Source organism: Sycon ciliatum, chromosome 2 (assembly GCF_964019385.1).
Source record: "Sycon ciliatum chromosome 2, ocSycCili1.1, whole genome shotgun sequence".
NCBI classification, from domain to species: Eukaryota; Metazoa; Porifera; class Calcarea; order Leucosolenida; family Sycettidae; genus Sycon; species Sycon ciliatum.
This window is the reverse complement of record NC_088644.1, coordinates 7,090,657-7,109,509: the sequence shown is the minus strand read 5'-3', so window position 1 is coordinate 7,109,509 and position 18,853 is coordinate 7,090,657. Positions and strand designations below refer to the sequence as shown.

Sequence of the window (18,853 nt, the reverse complement as noted above, 5' to 3'; positions counted from 1 at the left end):
ACACACACACACGTACGCGCAACACACACGCATGCATGCACACGCAATCATGCTCACGCCGACGTACCTGTTTGGCAGAGCGACAGTCAACCTTGGTGTACATCAATGGCATCATGTTCACCACTCCACCTAGAACATACACACACACACACACACACACACACACAGGCATCAAGCATGAGCACGTACACTCACAGGAAGTGTGTGCATGTGCGTGTAGAGTATTTAGTACACTTTGGCAAACCATCCAAAACAGGGAGATCTGCCGCCAGCCATTCACACCGTGATGTCACAGGGCATGGTCAAAATGCCATGCACACGCCATGCTACACTTCAATACGCGTTTTACAATACAGAGACTTTGCAGAGCCTGGGTAAAACGGTTCGACATGCCAGCACTGCTGTAGCATTCGCACTCCTCAATCAAACAACTTACCAACGGCAACTATACCCATCAGGAACGGCTCTCCGGATGCACCGAAGTCCACCGTGGTGTGATTGTGTATCTTAGAGCCAACTACAAACGCAACAACAACCTATAGTGAACCAGATGCGGAAACACAACACAAAAATCACGGTTCGCTTGAGACTCAGTTAGACTGAGTTTTCAGCATCCGTACGAACGCCACCACCCTGCAAAGATCAAAGGCGCAGATGCAGCTCCTAAAGTGATGGGAGGTCAGTAGATCAGCCCACCGGCAACACAATAAGAATATGCTATTCTCAACAATGATTTAAAAAGGTCTGGTGGGAAAGGGGGTGCCGTACCCACTAAAACACATGCATTGAGAACTGCTAGTGATACAGTGCTGCTCAAGGAAATCCGACCGCGTGAGTCAAGTTTGTGCCCCGCACCAGTGCACACTGTGACAGCCCAGTGTTCGCAGGTCTAGGGCTGTACAGCGCCCGGCATGGCGTACTTGACTCGCTTGATCGGGTTTCATTGAGTAGTACTGTCCTGTAGTAATCTGTGCAAGCTGAGTTCATCACAGGACAATAAGTAAGAAGGAAAATCATCACGTTGGGAAGCCAAACAACACAGTAGGGAAAGCTGCAGATAATCGTTCTACACACATAGAAGACAAGCACAATGAATGGCGCACCGTCACAATAAGGATTCCTCCTTTCAGTAGGGTCATGATGGACACAAGTGGTTTGACGATGACTTGAGCGAAGACTATTGCCGCAACGTTGGTCCACACGAACACAGGGATGACCAGCTTCAGAGAACTACACGAGGAGAAAGAACAGCAAACAGCACCACCATCAACAGTGTTCTGCTCCCCCACCATGGCAAACCGTGTTGTGTTCGCACGTAAAAGCAGCTTTGTCATCATGAACAGTAGCAGCAACCATAGCAGCCATGCCGACTCAGAAATATTCTGACACAAAAGCAGGCAAGTGACTCGCAACACAACTTGCAAACGTTCATTGAGATACTTGAACTACGTGTACAAGTTGCAGCGCCTTCGCTGCTTGCACAGAAGTACAACGGCAACAAGCAGTGTCTCTGATGGAAGTCGAGCACACCTGAAAACATGATACATTTTATGAAATGTGAACATGCTACATACTGTACCTGATGTGAAAGAGCTGCTGGAATGCTTGACTGCCAGCCAATGAGTAGCCAGTCAGGAACGCCACACTGAAAACAAGCCAATCGACATAATAAACGCAAAGAGATAGCAGTAGAAAGTGAGTTGGTAACAATTATGTGAGCAAGAGAGTGAGTGTGTGGGTGAGTGAGTGAGTGAGTGAGTGAGTGAGTGAGTGCGTGAGTGAGTGCGTGAGTGAGTGAGAGAGTGAGTGTGTGAGTGAGTGTGTGAGTGAGTGAGTGAGTGCATGAGTGAGTGAGTGAGTGAGTGAGTGCGTGAGTGAGTGCGTGAGTGAGTGCGTGAGTGAGTGCGTGAGTGAGTGAGTGCGTGAGTGAAAGAAGAGGTGAATGAACAGCGAATGTTGAAGGGACATTAGGAGGGTAAGGGAGGAGCAACAGCAAACCAGGAAAGCATGCTTGATCCACAGAGACAAGAAGACTATAATTGCAGTACATGTACTGTAAGTAAGCAGACATTGCATCAGCAGCTGTGATGGATCGATCAACATACCAGAATTCTAGGACAGTTCAAGCTCAGGTATATACAAGTACAGTAAAACCTGGTGTAAGCGACCTCTGGGTTTAGCGACCACCTGCTCTTAACAACCGTTTTTCTATGCACCGACAGTTCTACATGTACACAGACACTGTGGGACCTGGTTCTAAAGACCACCTGGCTTTAACGACCGCTTTTGCTTGCACCGTGGGGTGGTCGCTTAAACCAGGTTTTACTGAAATTTAAAAGTAGGTGCCTCATTTTCTCTGTGCTGCGCTGAGGAGTCCACAAAGGACGAAACAGTTCTGTCCCCAGACTGAGACTAATTTACGAGTATAAAAGAAGACATACAAAATAAGTATACAATACTCAGCACACAGCACACAGGCAAACAACTGTGATCAAAACGCTACCCAGACCGACCAACTTACAATTGAACTAGAATGACCAAGTCGAATCCGTACTTTGCCCAGGGACCTAAAAACAGCCGACCCATGTTGTGCAGATTAGGCTGAAGACTTTCATCATCACCAGCACTTGAAGGCCTTATCGGAGTGCCCTTGACTAAAAGAAAACAAGAAGTTGCACAACAGAGCAGCAGCAGCAGCAGCAGCAGCAGCAGCAGCAGCAGCAGCAGCAGTAAGAATGGCAAGAAGTGGACAATTGGGTTATTGTACAGTCTGGCCTACACTCATTGCAGTCACACTCAGGCCCACACTCATTGCAGTCACACTCAGGCCCACACTCATTGCAGTCACACTCAGGCCCACACTCATTGCAGTCACACTCAGGCCCACACTCATTGCAGTCACACTCAGGCCCACACTCATTGCAGTCACACTCAGGCCCACACTCATTGCAGTCACACTCAGGCCCACACTCATTGCAGTCACACTCAGGCCCACACTCATTGCAGTCACACTCAGGCCCACACTCAGGCCCACACTCACTACCGTAAACTTCCCCTAATCCAAACTACCCAGATCCGGGCATTCCCGTCTAACGGGCACATTTCTGACCCATGTAGAGTCACAAAATTGGCTTCTCAACGAAAACTATTGACTGGCGTAAAAAGTGTTTACTTGCATGCAGTAAGTATTCAACACAGCCGAATGGTGCCGTTCACAGTTTTATTCGGTATTTAAAGTAGGTGGCATGTTCAATTGCTCTGAGTTACAGGCAATTCCTAGTTACGAGTAGTGCCCAGCCCCAACCTGAACGGATACAGCAAGTTCTACTGTACAATCCTGCTCAGGCCGTCACTCAACATACACGTACACCATGCCAGCAGGTCAGCTTGGTAAATACAGAGCTTTGCCTCATCCACTGTTTACAATAGGGGATTTATGCCAGCACTAACCTGGAGATTTGAACGGGTTGCTCTCCGCTTCATCTTCTTCACTACTGCTCTCCTCTCTGGACAGTGCTTTGCCACCCAGGGATTGTAGAGAAATGTCGTTGCCGGATGATGTAGAGACTTTCTCCTGGGGAACACAGGAACATTGGCAGAGTATGACTGGAATACAGCAGTAAACTATGGGTGTTTCTTCATCCAATATTCATAAATTTGAGGGAGCGGAAATGGGAAAAGTCTCAAAATCTAACAACACACATCGGGACAAAACACGGGCTCAAAAATACCAAAACCTACAGACGTAGACACAGTACTGTTTGACTTGTATGGTACACACTATACAGCAGATGTATAGTATGACAAACACGGACACACAACATTACTGCCTACCTGGGCATCCTGCAGTAGGTGATGGCTTGTCTTTTGAAGCAGATCGACGAAGAAATAAATAAGTACCACCTGCAGCATACCAGCGAAGGTAAAAACATGAGATATCAGCCAGATCCGCCGGTGTAACAACATACACTATACGAGCACGTGTGCGGAAAGAGATCGAGCATTCGGTGAGTCTAGTCTGCAGCCCAAGTGGGCAAAGGTGGCCCTAAAAATCCTATTTGCCTTTATGGGGTACCAAGTGCTGGGCTCCTGGCATGGTGCTGGCCGTTGCATGAGTCCATACAAGAGGGTGGACTGCCACCCTTCAAACTGTGAACACCACCTTTTTATATGCATAATACGTACATCTCATATAGCAGCACAGCATACAATGGCAAAATTGTGGGTCCAATGATCCCCCCCCCCCGCCCTTCACTTCTGTTCTGACTATAACCCTGACAATACGGCACCAACCTGTATCAGGAATGTGGCGACAAATGTGACTAAAAACGGAGTGAGTCCGGAGTTGGATAGAGTTACGGGTAGGCCTGTTAGCACAATTGCAATCCAAAACAGAGAAATCACTGCTTGAGAAGGAACATAAACACAGAAATGTGACTTGCATATCATACAACTAAAGCTGTGTTCACAACTGGCGCGTGGACGCGGTACGCTTGCGGTTCATGCGCGCCCATACGCGCGCTCAAGCTTTCACAAAAAATAGCAATCCGAGTCGTATTTAGCGCGTGCGACACCTTCGAGTACTAGTTTTTTGACCCCGCCAGTCAAAGTGACTGGCATGTACGCTGGTACGCGCCTGATATGCGCTGAATTCCAACATGTTGGAATTTCCATTTCGGCGCGTTTCCGTACGCATGACGCCCCAAAAGCCGGCAAAATACGCACAAACGCGTGGTTTCACGCGTACACGCGCCAGTTGTAAACACAGCTTTACACGTACACCGTAGTCTCAGGCGTAGACTTCACTATGTTAGAAAGGTTTCGACCGCGTGATTTGTGCTCTTACGTGAACGTCAATTTTTTGCGTTGACGCGAGCTCAGAAAGAGCTTTCGTTTCACGTTGCTTGTGAAGCACATCGTTTCGCTGACGACAGGAGCCAAAACTGGGAGCCAAAACTTCCAAACGTGAAAAAAGCGATTTCTGGCGAGGCCAAAGTCGCACAAATATTATTTATAGCTAGTTTAGGCAAAATCGACAAAATCGAGTCAATAATTCCAACCTGATAGCAAGGCTAAATTTGCAAAAACTCGCGTTAACGTCGAACGTGAGTTGACCTCAGCTCACGTCATGAACGGGAGTTTCGACGCCAAAATTTGCCACACCGACGTGAAATTTCACGGTGTAGTGCAGAACAACGTGAAACGAAACCTCTCTATTTACTTGATCCGCCTGTAGCAACGCGTTGTTGCTACAGTCAATTCACACACGTCCGGGCATGTCCGGACAGATTTCAAAACGGAAGGACATTTGTCCGAGCTAAATGAAATCCTTAAGCTATGCCCTGAAACAAGTACGTATTCATGTAAAGTTGCGCTCGGTGAAATTCGACCCTAAGTGCTAAGCTGGCGCCCTGGACTAGTGCCGATTACATCATTGTATTTGTACATGTGTATGTCCAGCCGGCCGCATTCGTGCCACTTCCAGGGTGTCAAGGGCATGCTAGTTGAGAGCGCCAAGCATGCACTCTGGGTAGGATTTCATCGAGCGCAACTGTAGTAATAGTAGCACGACATGCATAGACACACAGGCATTGCTATGCTTCAATAACAATGTTCACAACCAGGAACCAATGTTTGAATGACCACTGTTGGGCATAAATCAACTTTGAAGTACCGTAAAGTCTTGTATAAAAGCCGCAGCTTCTATGACTTTCTTGGTGAAATTTTGCAGGCTTCTATACAAGACAGGTATTTCTATGTATGTCAACGCTAAAACCAGGCTTATGTGTGATTTGATGGGCCCAAAATTGCGGCTTCTATTCGAGGGCGGCTTTTATACAAGACTTTACGGTACATGTGATCAAAAATCCCACAGAAGACGAAGAAGTCGAGTGCAATGCTACTACTGAATATGAAATTATGAATAAGGCCAAAACAAAAAATAGGCTTGTTTCCGGTCGGCAACCCCTCAAAAAGGAGACTCGGTCGGCCGGAATGAAACTTTTTTTGAATACTTTTTTTTGGTTCCTCAATCGTTGTGGTAATGATGGACAAGAGCACCTACATAATTATACACATGTACATTGTACATATATCATGGCAAGGATCAATGTCAAAGTAACAGTTGACTGACTCACTGTTCTTGTACAGCATGTGGTGTATTCCTGTTTTCGTACATCCTGAGAAATCAAGCAAACAGTTCGAGTCCTTCCAGCTCCGTTATTCTAGCTCGTATCGACCCCATAGGTTTTCGAGCCGACAGCTGAGAATCTCTGCTACCTTGTAGGTGTTTCGATTGTGGAATTCGGTTGAGATTTGACTGAGTTATGACTCGTTGAGTGCACTTGCACACATGGCATTGCCACCGTTTGTATACATTTGGGACCAAAAAAAGTTTCAGAATTTGGGAAAAAGTGGCCCGGTCGGGCGACCGGAAACAAGGTCATTATTTGTTTTGGCCTAAGCATTATGCCTTGTGACTTAGTAGCAACAAATGTAGGAAAGTTATGGGGTATTCACACGACAGGCAAATCCACGTGCACCGGAACGTTGCTATGGTATTCCACCTGTGAACGAGAAAAGTGCCTGAAAAGTGAAGGCGAGCTGGGGGCCCACTTTCACGATTATCTTGGCGTGCACAAGTACTTTTGACACCAAAAAGCGCGACACAAGACCTGCGCGAAATTCAACCGAAACTGAAAGGTGAAAGGTCACGACAGGTCAAAACAAGTGGTTCTCCCCCGTTTCTCTGTCCACCTTGTTGTTTCCGAGTTTTGCAGTGTTGCCTTGCCTTGTAGCCTTGCCTTGTAGTGTTTGCCTTGTAGTGTTTTGTAGTGTTTGCCTTGCCGTAGATTTTATTAAAGATGGGAAAGACTGTGTTCTCTGACCATGCCGAAAAAAGGTTCCTCATTTTGTGGGGAGAGATGCTGAAATCGTCAGACAAGAAGATGATGTCCCGCAAAGAGAAAGTCGGCATTGTCACAAGGAATCTCAACACCTACATGGCTGAAATCGGAAGCAAAGAAATGTACACTGACCAGCAGGTCAATCACAAGATCGATTCCGCCAAAGTGAAAGGCCCGGAAATGTATAGACGATATTTCAAGCTCCCGACGGGATCAAGTACAGCCGAAATTGACGTAGATCTTTCTGAGGCATACACCTTGTGGTCGAATTTCCGCACGTACCATCAGTGTTTTTCGGAGCACCCGACATGGGGACCTTCAAATTCCCTGGAGATCGCTGCTGGTGAGTTGAACAAACAGAGACGTATTGCCGTGAATTGTTACTGCCATTTACATCAGAGAAACTTGTAATATACTGATTATTCTTGCTGCTTTCACAGGGCGTGCAGCCACCTCGTAGATCCCGAGCCCATGAAATGCTCAAAGAACGGATCAGAAATTCCAATAGGCGCAAAGAAAATGACGATTTTCTCCTGACTCCACGTCGTCGTTGCAGACGCAACATTTGGCAAAATCCTGTCGAGCTGTTCCAGACCATGTCTAAATTTCCGCTTGGCAGACGGTATTGGACAGCGCATCCAGCTGGAGACGACCTTAGGATGTGGGAGAACGAGGTGACTGGTGCTTGGGCACGTCTCGGTGAAAAATAACCGGATGTTGAAGAGCTAAAGTATGTGGAGAAGTTCAGATTGAATAAATCAACATTCAATCGTCTTCTTGCCAAACTCCGACCAGCTCTGGTGAGACAAGATATTGTCATGCGTTCAGCGACATCTCCTGCCAAGAGGCTGGCAATATTCCTGCATTGGATGGCAAGTGGTGAGGAGTACCACAACGTGGCATCCAACTATTGTATTGGGACGTCAACTGTCCATGGCATTGTCCACCAAGTGCTGCCTTTGATCAGTGATCTAGCTGAGCAGGAGATCGTATTCCCGACTTCTGCCGGGTCCCTAGAAACTACGTCAAATGGCTTTGAAAATCTTTCCGGTCTTCCCGGTTGCTGCGGTGCGATCGACGGCATGTTTGTGCACATCAATAAACCACTTCACTACGGAGATGCGTATTATTGCTATAAGCAGTATCCGGCAATTTTGCTCCTTGCTTGTGTGAACAGCACTGGCCTCATGACGTATATAAACAGTGGATTGCCGGGTTCGACAGGTGATGCAGCTGCGTACAATGGCAGCATGCTCAAGGCCAATATCGAGAATGGTCAGTGGTTGGCAGGTGCAAGCGCAGTGGCTGATGGGAAAAGCATTCCTCTGTACCTGGTTGGAGATGCAGCGTTTGCCTTTTCACCCGCAATGATGAAATGCTATTCTCACCCTGCAACTGCTGCCCAGAAGACTTTCAACGACTGTTTGATCAGGACAAGGAGAGTAGTGGAGAATGCTTTCGGCAGACTCAAAGGTCGCTGGCGTATACTTGTGGCCAATTTCATGCGCGACGCTCAATTCGCAGCAAATGTCACTATTGCAGCTTGTGTGCTGCACAACATCTGCGAGCGCTCATCATGCACCTTTGACAATGACTGGCTGGTCAGTGATGATGCATGCCGCCATGGTAGCCGCCTAGAAGCAATCAATGAAGCCGTTGATACTGCAACAGCTGAGCAAATTCGCACCGCGCTGGCTAATCATGATGTGGCTATCCACGGTGTGCACTAATTCTGTCTCTCTCTCTCTCTCTCTCTCTCTCTCTCCCCCTCCCTCCCTCCCTATCTATCTATCTATCTATCTATCTATCTCTCTCCCTCTCTCTCTCTCTCTATTTCTTTCTCTCACTCTCTCTCTCTCTCTCTCTCTCTCTCTCTCTCTCTCTCTCTTTCTATTGAGACATTGCTCTTTGCTGCTGTCTTTGACCAAACAAATAAACTACAAACGCTCGAATGAAGAAGATGCACCAGGACCGTGTGGACCACGTGGATTTTCTGTATCTTCGCGCGCGACCTTTGAAATGCCCACGGCAACTGGTGGGAAATCATTCAAAAAGGCAAACGTGCATGTCGTCGAGCGCAGCGGAGTGAATCCACACAGTCACTTTTCTGATGGATCACTTGCCGTGAAACGTACAAGTGCCTGTCGTGGAATACCCTATTAGACAAGCGTCATGCCAAGTCTGCAACCTTGCAGAACTGTAGCCCTCCTACAATCAATGTACTGTAGAACGGGTAATTTTAGCGACGTAAAAACCCTAGCGAATTTAGCGATCGACTCGTTTTCGCTAAAGTTTCAAGTCGCTAATCCGTTGAGACATTAGTAGTGCACTGGTAATCCGTGAGTAAAATCGCTAAAATAAAACGTCACTAACCGGTTGACAATGGGAAAACGCTAAAATTAATAGTCGCTAAAATTACCCGTTCTACAGTACTCGAGTCATCTTTTTTTTCACCATGACTAATACTAAAACATTGAGACAATGACGTAAAAGAAGCCAAAGCATAAGATACCGTAAGTGCACTTACCTAATATGCCAGTTCCCAGGACAGATGCAATGGTCAAGAAATCTGAATAGCAAATTCAAAGAAAGAGGAATGAGTATAACAAAATTCCACATCAGGCTTGATGAGCGCATCACCATGCTTGGCTGGAACCTGTCCCCGGGGAAAATTGCGGAAAAAAATCGCAAAAAACGCGGGGAAAAACGCGGCATAATATGGCATAATTTGCGGTGAATTTGCGGTAAATATGCGGTAAATATGCGGTGAATAATATTGATGTGCGGCAATTTTCAGTGAGTATGTAGTGAAATCAATCAGTTACAAGTCTCTGGTGTAAGCACTCGTCATATTTGAGTAAAAAGCCGCCACGATGAGACGTTGCTGACCGAACAGTGCACTGTGTGTACGTGTAGTGCAACAAAAAAGTTCAAAAAACGCGGGAAAATCGCGGAAAACGCGGTCTTTTAAAAAATCGCAAAAAACGCGGAAAAAAACGCGGCCGCGGAATTGCAATTTTCCCCGGGGACAGGCTGGAACCCATAATGTACTTCCGCATTCGAGGGTGGTCTATTAGAATCAAAGTGCTGTACTACCACAGGCTGTACTGCCACGGACTACTGGAGAGCAAAAACGACAAGTACCGTATACCAAGCTCTCTCCCCCACGGACTATCGACTTTCTCAACAATGGCAACAGGCAACTGGTGGTGATTCCATCCCACAAAAGACAGGAGTGCATCGGACTCAGTAACACGTTATCCCATGCCAGCAATGCATGTGTATAATCTACAACGCTGTTGCCAAATTATCAAGATCTTTTTCACCCTGCCCATTGCGTTTATATCTTTTTAAGCCTTCAGAAATTTTTCAACGGTAAAATATTATCTCAGTGTTTAAATTACAGTATTGGACTTGAAGAAGTTGGTTGCTCCCAACGTGGAGCTTACACTTCCTGCCGAAATGACTTGCACTTGACTGACTCACAAATGTTATCTGGAGCACATGAGGCAAAGGTCGAACCTTCCACCCTGCAGGCCTGCAAAAAAAGCACCACTTCCTGCTAAAACAGAGTGTTGAATTTATCCAACATCACTTGCGCTTGAGTAGGCTAATGAGATTGTGCTTCAGTAGCCCTACACGTTATAGTGCTCCAACAGCCCAAACATCACAAGGGATACAAACTTGCTGTGACACTCCATTTCCAGCACAACAAACACCTCGTGGGGCCTAGGTAGCAGAAAGAGTCAGTGTCGCCCAAGCAGTGGTGAGAAACAGGCGCTGAGGGCCACTGACCACTCACAATGCTATCACCTCCAACATCTAGTTGTATGCTCACTTGAGGGGCAACAATACAAAGTAGTCATGACGGCTTTGGTGGTGGTAAATGAAGAAGTTGGCTGTTCCTAACGTGGAGCTCGCGCTTCCTGATGCGTCCTGCCATATTATCCCTCCAGCAGGCATGCAACCAGATGTTGGAGGTGACAGCATTGTGAAAGGTCAACGACCTTCAGTGTCTTGCTTCTCACCAACACAAGGGTGCTGCCGGCTCGCACTGCTGCCTGGAGCTTCACAAGGTGCTTGCCACACTGGAAAACAGGGCACCTTGTAAGTTGGTAGCCCAAGGACATTGCAGTGATGTTTGGGATGCTGGAGCACAAAACTCCATTCGCCTACTCAAGCTTAACTGATGAACCGTAAGTTCCCCGAAACACTGTGCACTGAGCAGGGAGTGGTATTTCCTTGTACGTGTTAGTTTGCCAAGAGGAAAGTTTGACTTGCTTCTCGTATACTCGGGGTGGCAGTCATGAGTCAGTCAATTGTCAGTCACTTCGGCAGGTCCGAGCTCCACTTCTTTGAGCAACCAACTTCTTCAAATGATTACTGTCGAAGTCACTATTTCTAAGTTTATGAAGTCTGGGGTTTGTTCAAAATCCAAATTGGACATGACTGTCACGTGTGTATGATTGTATGCATATGAAATTTCATTTAATTGAATTGGTGAATGTGACGACAAACACGTATGATCATGTGCCACTTGTAAAAAAATGCAGTTTGGAATAAAATGCACATGCATAAACGCCCTCTACTCACAAGCCTGAATATAGACGAACGCTGGTGATGACAGGAATGCCCGCTTCCGAGCCATTTTCCACTAATAGTTCACCACGTGGAAACGCTACAACTTCTAAACTGTCAATGTCACTTTCTGGACTAACTGAAACACTGTGGCCTGTGGGGTGTCCGGGTAGTTGACCAGCCAGATACGACTTAGAGGTGGCATGAAATCATATTCCACAGAGTGACATTTTATCAACATCCTTCCTCCATCTCGTCACAACCCGACCGGGATAGAAGCCGCTTCAGTCCACCACCAACATGAACAGCTTGCCACAATTCGGAACAAAGACAAGCGCAGGTATGAACTACCAATCTGCACCCAAGCTACAGACGTAAAGCGATAGACGCTGAGTAAAGTTGACTCTCACACGCTGGCGAGACACCCAAGAATGAAAGAACTAGTAAGGAGTAGCTTGACTTCACAGATGAAATACTAGAAAATTGCTTCTACCTCGACAAAAGGTCCGAAGTTTGAATTGTAAAAAACCAAAAGAGTTGATGATTCAATTGAGCAAAGTGAACACGGGGAACGCGTACCGGCCCTACCGGGCCGGGGGAAGGCGATTTTACATGACATCATCATCTCGACGTGGCAAGACTTATGAATCACCAAAACCATTATCTTCACTTCAAAAGTTCAATCCATCAGTCTACTGTATACAGCAGGGAGTCGTAAAAAGTATTTTACGACTCCCTGGTATACAGTAAGTAGACTGATGGAGTCGTGACTGACATGCTGACATGTGCCTGTAACGTGTTATTGGTTATTCAGTACTGCAGTGTCAATATTCACGAGCACCAGCACAATAGTCATACCAGTAACACCCTGGAGGTGATGTACTGTATACCACTCGTATACGGGTATTATAGACAGACAGTGCTCTGGTGCAAGTGCAGTACAGAATTTTTAATATGTAACCGCAGGAGTATCCGTGGGAGGAGACACTTGCCGCATCCACATGTGCAACGATGAGCAGAAACAGTACAGCAAACCGTACACGACATAAACAAACCAAATTGAGATATGAATATCACAGCCGGGAATGACGTAGGAAGGGTGTCCACGCATGCGTGTAGGTAGACGAAATAATCAAGGAAACTGAGCCTGGGAAAACGGCAAATCACGTGTACAAGTATGGTACCAGACCAAAACGTTCTAAAAAGTGATAAAAATTGCATTGCAATATGTTTACATCCGTGTCGTAGGAGAAAGGGAGTTATGCCAATGTAGGGCTGGTTAGATGAAATAAAATTGAAATAAAAATGTAGTTTATATGAGCTGAATAAGGGATCACTGAGCAACGCATTCATATGTACACCATGCACTAAAGTAGCTGATACCAACTAGGGACGAAATGAGGGAAGCACCAGCAGCACCAGCAGCACTATCATGCAAGGCAATCAGAAACGAGACGAAACTCAAAAGCAAACTAGACAACTAGACAGCAGTGCCACAGACGATGAACACAAACGAGAAAAGAGGCCACGAGTGAACTGCCGATTGCCGGAGGCTAAGGTGAAAGCAGACTCCCCCGGCTAAGATAAATACCATTTTGCGAGACAAATCATTAATAATATAAAAATGCGCTGGAATCACACAAATGCAAAGAGCGAGCACAAAAAAATCAAATTTGACAAAAATCACAAGAGCAAAAAGTGCCTAAGACAAACGCCAATGTACAACAGCAACTAGCTAGAGATACAGTGCTGAGACTCTGATACAAAACGGTCAAGTCAGAGATCAAACGAGGAGACAACAACGGTGGAGAGCACTCTCACGGCCAGTTGTGGTACGTGAATTTCCGCCGGCTGCGGTGCAAGGTGAACGGAGACAGCCAGGATATAGACAGTGGACCGCCACACACTTGTCGAAAACTATCACATCTAGAGAAGAGCAGCGGGTAAAATAAGAACAAAATTGCGTACCAACAGGATAGCAGTCACTCAGTTAAAAAAAAAAACAAGAAACACATGAATGTTCACCAGGAGTGAAAAAGGAAAAACCAGTCAGTTATTTCATCGAGTGGCTTGCAAACAGTCGAACATCGATTACTGCGAAAAGATGTCATAAAACATTCCACCGCGGGCCGAGAGATCGCGAAGTTGCACACTCTGTGTGATTATGCACTACAACCATAGCAATGGGTGGCAGGGCATTTAATTAATGACCAACCTCACACTGTGTAGTCACATGCATGCACAGCCGCAAGCATGCACCCAGGTGTTCTGACTAAAATTGATATGCACCTGTAGTCACATACTAGATACTGGTGCACATACTGGTGCATATCAATTCGTGGTATCCCAATATCTGACCAGGGACTCGGCCCAGAGGGGGTCGGGTAATCGGTGTTCAATTGCACTACTTGAGCGCACTGCAATGACATGTACGCATCGGGCTAAAGCGAGAACCCAACAAGAACAACATTGAAGGTAGAAGGGTTACTTACACTGTCTTCTTCCGCCAGCCATCTTCGCACTTCATTTTTTCAATTCCCTGTTACACAACATCACACGGCGAATAAAAAGAGAATTGTCAAAGGCACATCCAGGCTCCGGAAGCCGTCAATATAATGAAACCCTGACAGGACACTTTTCCCTGACATCCAGGCCATGTACCGACAGACAGTGCACATACCACGGATACAGTACACGCATCATCGAGGATGTGTGCAGCCCCTATACCACTGCTGTCCTAACCAAACGTTCACTCGACCAGTTTGTCATCATTCATGAGGGCTAACATTAAAAGGGCCATCCGTAAAGATATTTATTTAGAAACGAAACTAGTCGGGGGGGGGGGGGGGGGGGTAGCCGGCTAACCATTGGCTGAGCGCTCTGATATAGTGAAGTTCCGGGCTGCTGCATAATCCGCTCCATCATGGACATTAATGATATAACTATCTCTTGTAGTCACATGTACAAAAGATAAACAACACCGGAGAATATTACCGTTTCGTCTGCCATGATGCCGCAGACTTGTGTGAAAAACATTGCCATACAAAAAAGTGCAAAAAGGAACCCTTCAATAGCTAAGAGTATCATCAAGACAATCACCGATGCTTCGTTGAAAAGCAGACATCCTGGAAAGTGAAGAAAAAAAAACAAGGAACAACTAGGAGTCATGCCAGAGACCAAAATCAAACACAATTTAATTAATACACATGCAAAAGATGCAAATCTGAGATGGGAAAAAGTCGGGGGAAAAAAGAAAAAGAGCGTGCTCCCAGCAGGGCTCGAACCTGCGACATTCGCGTTATTAGCACGACGCTCTAACCGACTGAGCTATGGGAGCTCATGCAGCACCATGTGTAACGTGAGCACTTTGTTACATCCTCGGACTAAAAACCGGAAGGTGTGGGGGGGGGGGGGCGGGTGCGGGAGGGGCGGCATAGAAGAACTCCAAATTGATACACTGTACTGGTGACTTTATCAGAGCAGGGACGTGCCTCGTTGACACACCAGAGATAGAATGCAACCAGTCACAGAAGCAAAAAAACAATCCGTACCTTGCCATTTCTGGTATGAACATGAAAGAGCACGTGAAATTGTCATGTAGACACCAAGTACGGACAGAGCGAATATATACAGCTGTATAGGATCCGGACACACAGGATAGCAGGCACATAGTTTGCATTGGCCATGGCACCGTTGTACACATAGAAAGAGTAGGCGACACTGAATACAAATACCTCACTTGTGGTAAACTCTACACGAAATAACTCACTTGTGGCGACACTTCATACAAAATACCTCAGATAAGTGTGCAATTGCAAAACTACTTTACTATATCCTCCACCCATCACCCGTCACTCTGTCGCAATATTTTATTGTGAAACTGTAAAACCTCTATAATAATGTTCGAGGACTCTCCAAAGGCAACATGATGCCAACGTGTACCAATCAGGTTATAATACGCCCCACCCCATGTCATGACTTTGTTGTAATGCAGGGTGCATGCGTACACTGAAAGAGAACTCAAGAAGAGATAACAATTATACGTCATCGTACCGTAAAGAGGACAAAGTATTTCTGATTGTTTTCGCCGACGCAGTTGTTGACCCTGAACACAAAATGAGAAGAACACCACACAGTTGAGTGAGGGGCAATGCTTTCAGCAGTTTTGCGGCAAAAAGAGCTTGAAATAAAGCAATAACCACTCTCATTCCAAGACGTGCACCTCCTCAGGTAAAGGATTCCATGCGAACATGGCTTGAGGGCTGAAGTAGCACTGTACATGCACCTTGATGCAAACAACAATATCCTACCAAGTCCAGAAGCTCCTTTGCGCAAGTACACGTACATGTCGAACAACATACTCCTACTACGCAACACAGAGTAGATACCATGCGGGCATGCGCATTAAGACTGATACAAAGTGTTTTCTCAAAAATACATTTCTATTTTCTAACGCTGATTTATCTGTGTAAAAGTCGCTGAATTTGGGGCTGAGATGCGAGTGAAAACACACTGCAAAATGAAGGTCAATAAGTGATAACATTGTTATACTTTCTCACTTGCACTTAAGTCGGCAGGAAAACCGCGAGCTCCCATGTAGGGAGCAACACACTCTTCCCCTACTATCGCCGAAGTCGCACCAACCTCTTCTTCACATTGTTATACTTTGGTCCCAAAAAAGAGGGAAAGTGATCGAAGAAGGCTCCTCTGCTCGTTCATTAGTGAAGAGAACCTAAAATTGGTGTAAAAAAGTGTTCATTCATTTCAACCCTAATAAACAAACACACATAGTCTCTCTTTCTTTCTTTCTTTCTCTCTCTCTCTCTCTCTCTCTCTCTCTCTCTTTCTCTCTCTCTCTCTCTCTCTCTCTCTCTCTCTCTCTCTCTCTCTCTCTCTCTCTGTCTCTGTCTCTGTCTCTCGCTCTCTCTCTTCTCTCTTACCATGGGCAGTGATGATCCATTTTCCTGCACAAGACCAGCCACAAACAAACGAAAGAACACCGTACACGGTCAGATATGAAACACAGCGGTGCACATAAAGACTGATATGATCGCACATACTTCTTAGAACTGGCACATGAGACCATATGAGACCGTAGAGCACGGTTTCGGCAAGTCTATGTTGTACGCGGAATCATGCTATGAGAGCCATACGATGCAAACACATGCACACCCATAGATACAGGCACAGGACAGTTGAAGAGGAGTCAACAGTTTTGCTACTTACATTATACAGCGATTACACACACTGGAGACACACAAACAAAGGTAGAGCACAAAAGAAGAAGAAGGAAACGATAACTCAACAGCCTCTCAACACCCAGTCCTTATTAGTACGGCTTAATTATTTACCCAAACTTTCAGAAACTGAAAAAAGGCATAAAGAACATCCCCTCCCCAGCTTTAATTCTGGAAATGGGTCCGTTCCAGTTCGAGATATTTCGGAAGGAGTCCAAGAGCAATTAACAACAGAATAGACTGTATTCCACGTAAACCCAAAAATAGCCAGTACTTCTGAAGTACATTACAAAACTTACTCCCTCCCGAAATAAAAACTTCGTGACCATGTTTTATTCACATTCTAAGGAGTTTTGCGCTCAAAAGGTTTGGTTCAGTGGAACAAATCACTTCAACATTGAGTGGACATATTTGCTTGAAGCATGAATACTACTAAAAAAAGAAAATGGCATTGTTTGGGTCTCATTTGGAGTCACCATTGCTGATCCCTCAGAACTAAATTCACAAGTAAAGAGCTGACAAGTTTATTAGTCGCGAAGTTTTTGTTTCCAGAAAGAGTAGTATAGGACACACTGCAGCTAGTTGCACTGACATTACCTGCAATGGTGCGCTCTAAGAGGTTTGATCGAGTTGCATTTGTGACAATGCTTGATCACCGCATTGTCAGTCTCCTCACAGTCCTGCAGTGCAGTGAATTCGCTTACACCTTTCGGGACTGTGCCCTGAGCAAACAAAGAGGCATCCAAACAAAGTTGTGTTTGTACATGTGAGCAAGAGGTAAGGGTTGAGCCTTGATGGAGCCCAGTCAATCTGTACCTTTGCCGATCCAATAAGCATCCGCACACGCAGCATACAAATACATGCCTACTGCCGGGTACACACAAACGGCTGATTGCAGTATGTGACGGAGTCCGTGAGTGATAGCGCACAGAAGCCAACCAGAGTTGGCAGATCATTCTGCAAGAGAATTCTTGTTCCTGTATCTTCCCAGCAATAATGAGTCTCAGGGAATTTTCTAGAACCGCCCCAACCGGTTTTCGACCGGTTGAAATTGTTGGCGACCGGTTGAAAAGTGACAAATCAGTTCCAACCGCCCGTACTTTTCTGTGGGTGAATGGAGCTGCTTATATCTTTGCTAAACTCCAGCACCAAGAAGTCTGTTAAATTGCTGTCGAGTGCCATATTTGGGTTGTATTTTGAAAAATTTTTCCGGGGGACCCCGACTCTTCATTGGACCGTAACCGGTTGGAAATTCGTCCTAGAATATACCCTGAGTCTTAATGACTCCTATCGGGTGCCCACTTCTAGGAGACTAGCACTATGGTCTCGCTCCTGTGCTTCTATGGCCTGCTACCCAAGCATGATCTCACAGCTGATAGTAGTGGGTGTGCCAGTTATATGGATGAGAGAGGATGGGGGGGATTAGCACAATGTCATGAACATTGCAAATCCCAACACGATCAATATCCTGCAAAAATCAAGTGCACTGCTTTCTATTCTGTGTAAATCTATGACTTATAATTATATTATTCTGGTGGTCAGGGCCTAACCGGATCGGTCAGCATCGTTCTGACATGCGAGCAGGCAGCCAAAAACACCAAGCAGACGAAGATAATATACTGGAATAGCGTCCATGCTGTTGGGTACGGTAGGAGGACAGTCAACGTGGTTGCCACCACGCCGTACAGAAGCAACAGGTAAGTCGTCACGACGCAGGCAATTCCACATGTATCTCGCACGCACCACAGCTTCTCCTCCGACTTCAAGAAGCGGAAGCAGATCTGGAACATGGTCTACGTTCAATTGCAACAACTGTTATCATCGACTAGCTGGAAGACTATCGAGGACGCATGGTGTGTGATCCACGCAACAGGAGTACAATCGGTATTCTGCTCACGAGCTCCTCATACAAAACATAACACTACATACCTAGAAGCTAGAAATGGTGGATCATTGGTGGCAGATCTCCTTGACTCTTGGTTAGGAATTAGAATGTTTTCAGCGATCTTCTTCCTTTTCTTTTGACTCTGAGTTTTGTTTTTTGAACGGAGGGGTGTCATCAAGGAGTCCTAAAAAAACAGTTTTTTTAGTACTTGTGGCCTGATCTGCTGAGAGTGAGCTGAGGTGACAGTC

The 18,853-nt window shown here is 46.0% G+C and overlaps 2 protein-coding genes and 1 non-coding gene across 5 annotated transcripts in view; all 3 read right to left on the bottom strand.

The window, feature by feature from the left end:
- Window positions 1-12,018, bottom strand: part of LOC135808466 (uncharacterized) — an 18,782-nt gene extending 6,764 nt beyond the window's left edge. For 2 of the 3 annotated variants that reach the window (XM_065321659.1, XM_065321658.1), the window contains exons 1-10: window positions 11,499-12,017; window positions 9,433-9,474; window positions 4,294-4,367; window positions 3,835-3,903; window positions 3,451-3,574; window positions 2,522-2,654; window positions 1,580-1,645; window positions 1,104-1,230; window positions 437-536; window positions 68-129 (exon numbers count right to left, since the gene is read on the bottom strand). In XM_065321659.1, the coding sequence (XP_065177731.1) occupies window positions 68-129; window positions 437-536; window positions 1,104-1,230; window positions 1,580-1,645; window positions 2,522-2,654; window positions 3,451-3,574; window positions 3,835-3,903; window positions 4,294-4,367; window positions 9,433-9,474; window positions 11,499-11,553 (852 nt within the window). In that variant the 5' untranslated portion in view covers window positions 11,554-12,017. Of the gene's footprint in view, window positions 1-67; window positions 130-436; window positions 537-1,103; window positions 1,231-1,579; window positions 1,646-2,521; window positions 2,655-3,450; window positions 3,575-3,834; window positions 3,904-4,293; window positions 4,368-9,432; window positions 9,475-11,498 lie in introns of all 3 variants that reach the window. The other variant, XM_065321660.1, reaches the window with a different exon arrangement.
- A 482-nt stretch (window positions 12,019-12,500) lies between these two features.
- LOC135808465 (palmitoyltransferase ZDHHC3-A-like) lies at window positions 12,501-18,755 on the bottom strand. The gene is made up of 9 exons (XM_065321657.1): window positions 18,271-18,755; window positions 17,318-17,442; window positions 16,710-16,730; window positions 16,424-16,447; window positions 15,537-15,588; window positions 15,035-15,116; window positions 14,478-14,608; window positions 13,976-14,022; window positions 12,501-13,409 (listed from the first exon to the last, which is right to left on the bottom strand). Exons 1-9 carry the CDS (start codon window positions 18,508-18,510, stop codon window positions 13,301-13,303), a joined length of 831 nt encoding a protein of 276 aa, XP_065177729.1. The 5' UTR covers window positions 18,511-18,755; the 3' UTR covers window positions 12,501-13,300.
- Trnai-aau (transfer RNA isoleucine (anticodon AAU)) lies at window positions 14,747-14,820 on the bottom strand. Its single transcript has one exon. It is a non-coding gene; the product is annotated as a tRNA-Ile (tRNA).
- Window positions 18,756-18,853: the final 98 nt, after the last annotated feature.

Excerpts from the sequence above, each read along its gene's own strand:
- LOC135808465 (XM_065321657.1), bottom strand. The coding sequence starts at position 18,510 with ATGTTCCAGATCTGCTTCCGCTTCTTGAAGTCGGAGGAGAAGCTGTGG. Across the intron at positions 16,731-17,317 it reads CTTAGAGCGCACCATTGCAG|TGTGTGTAATCGCTGTATAA; the intron begins GTAATGTCAGTG and ends GTGTGTCTCCAG. Across the intron at positions 16,448-16,709 it reads GTGTGTAATCGCTGTATAAT|GAAAATGGATCATCACTGCC; the intron begins GTAAGTAGCAAA and ends GGTCTTGTGCAG.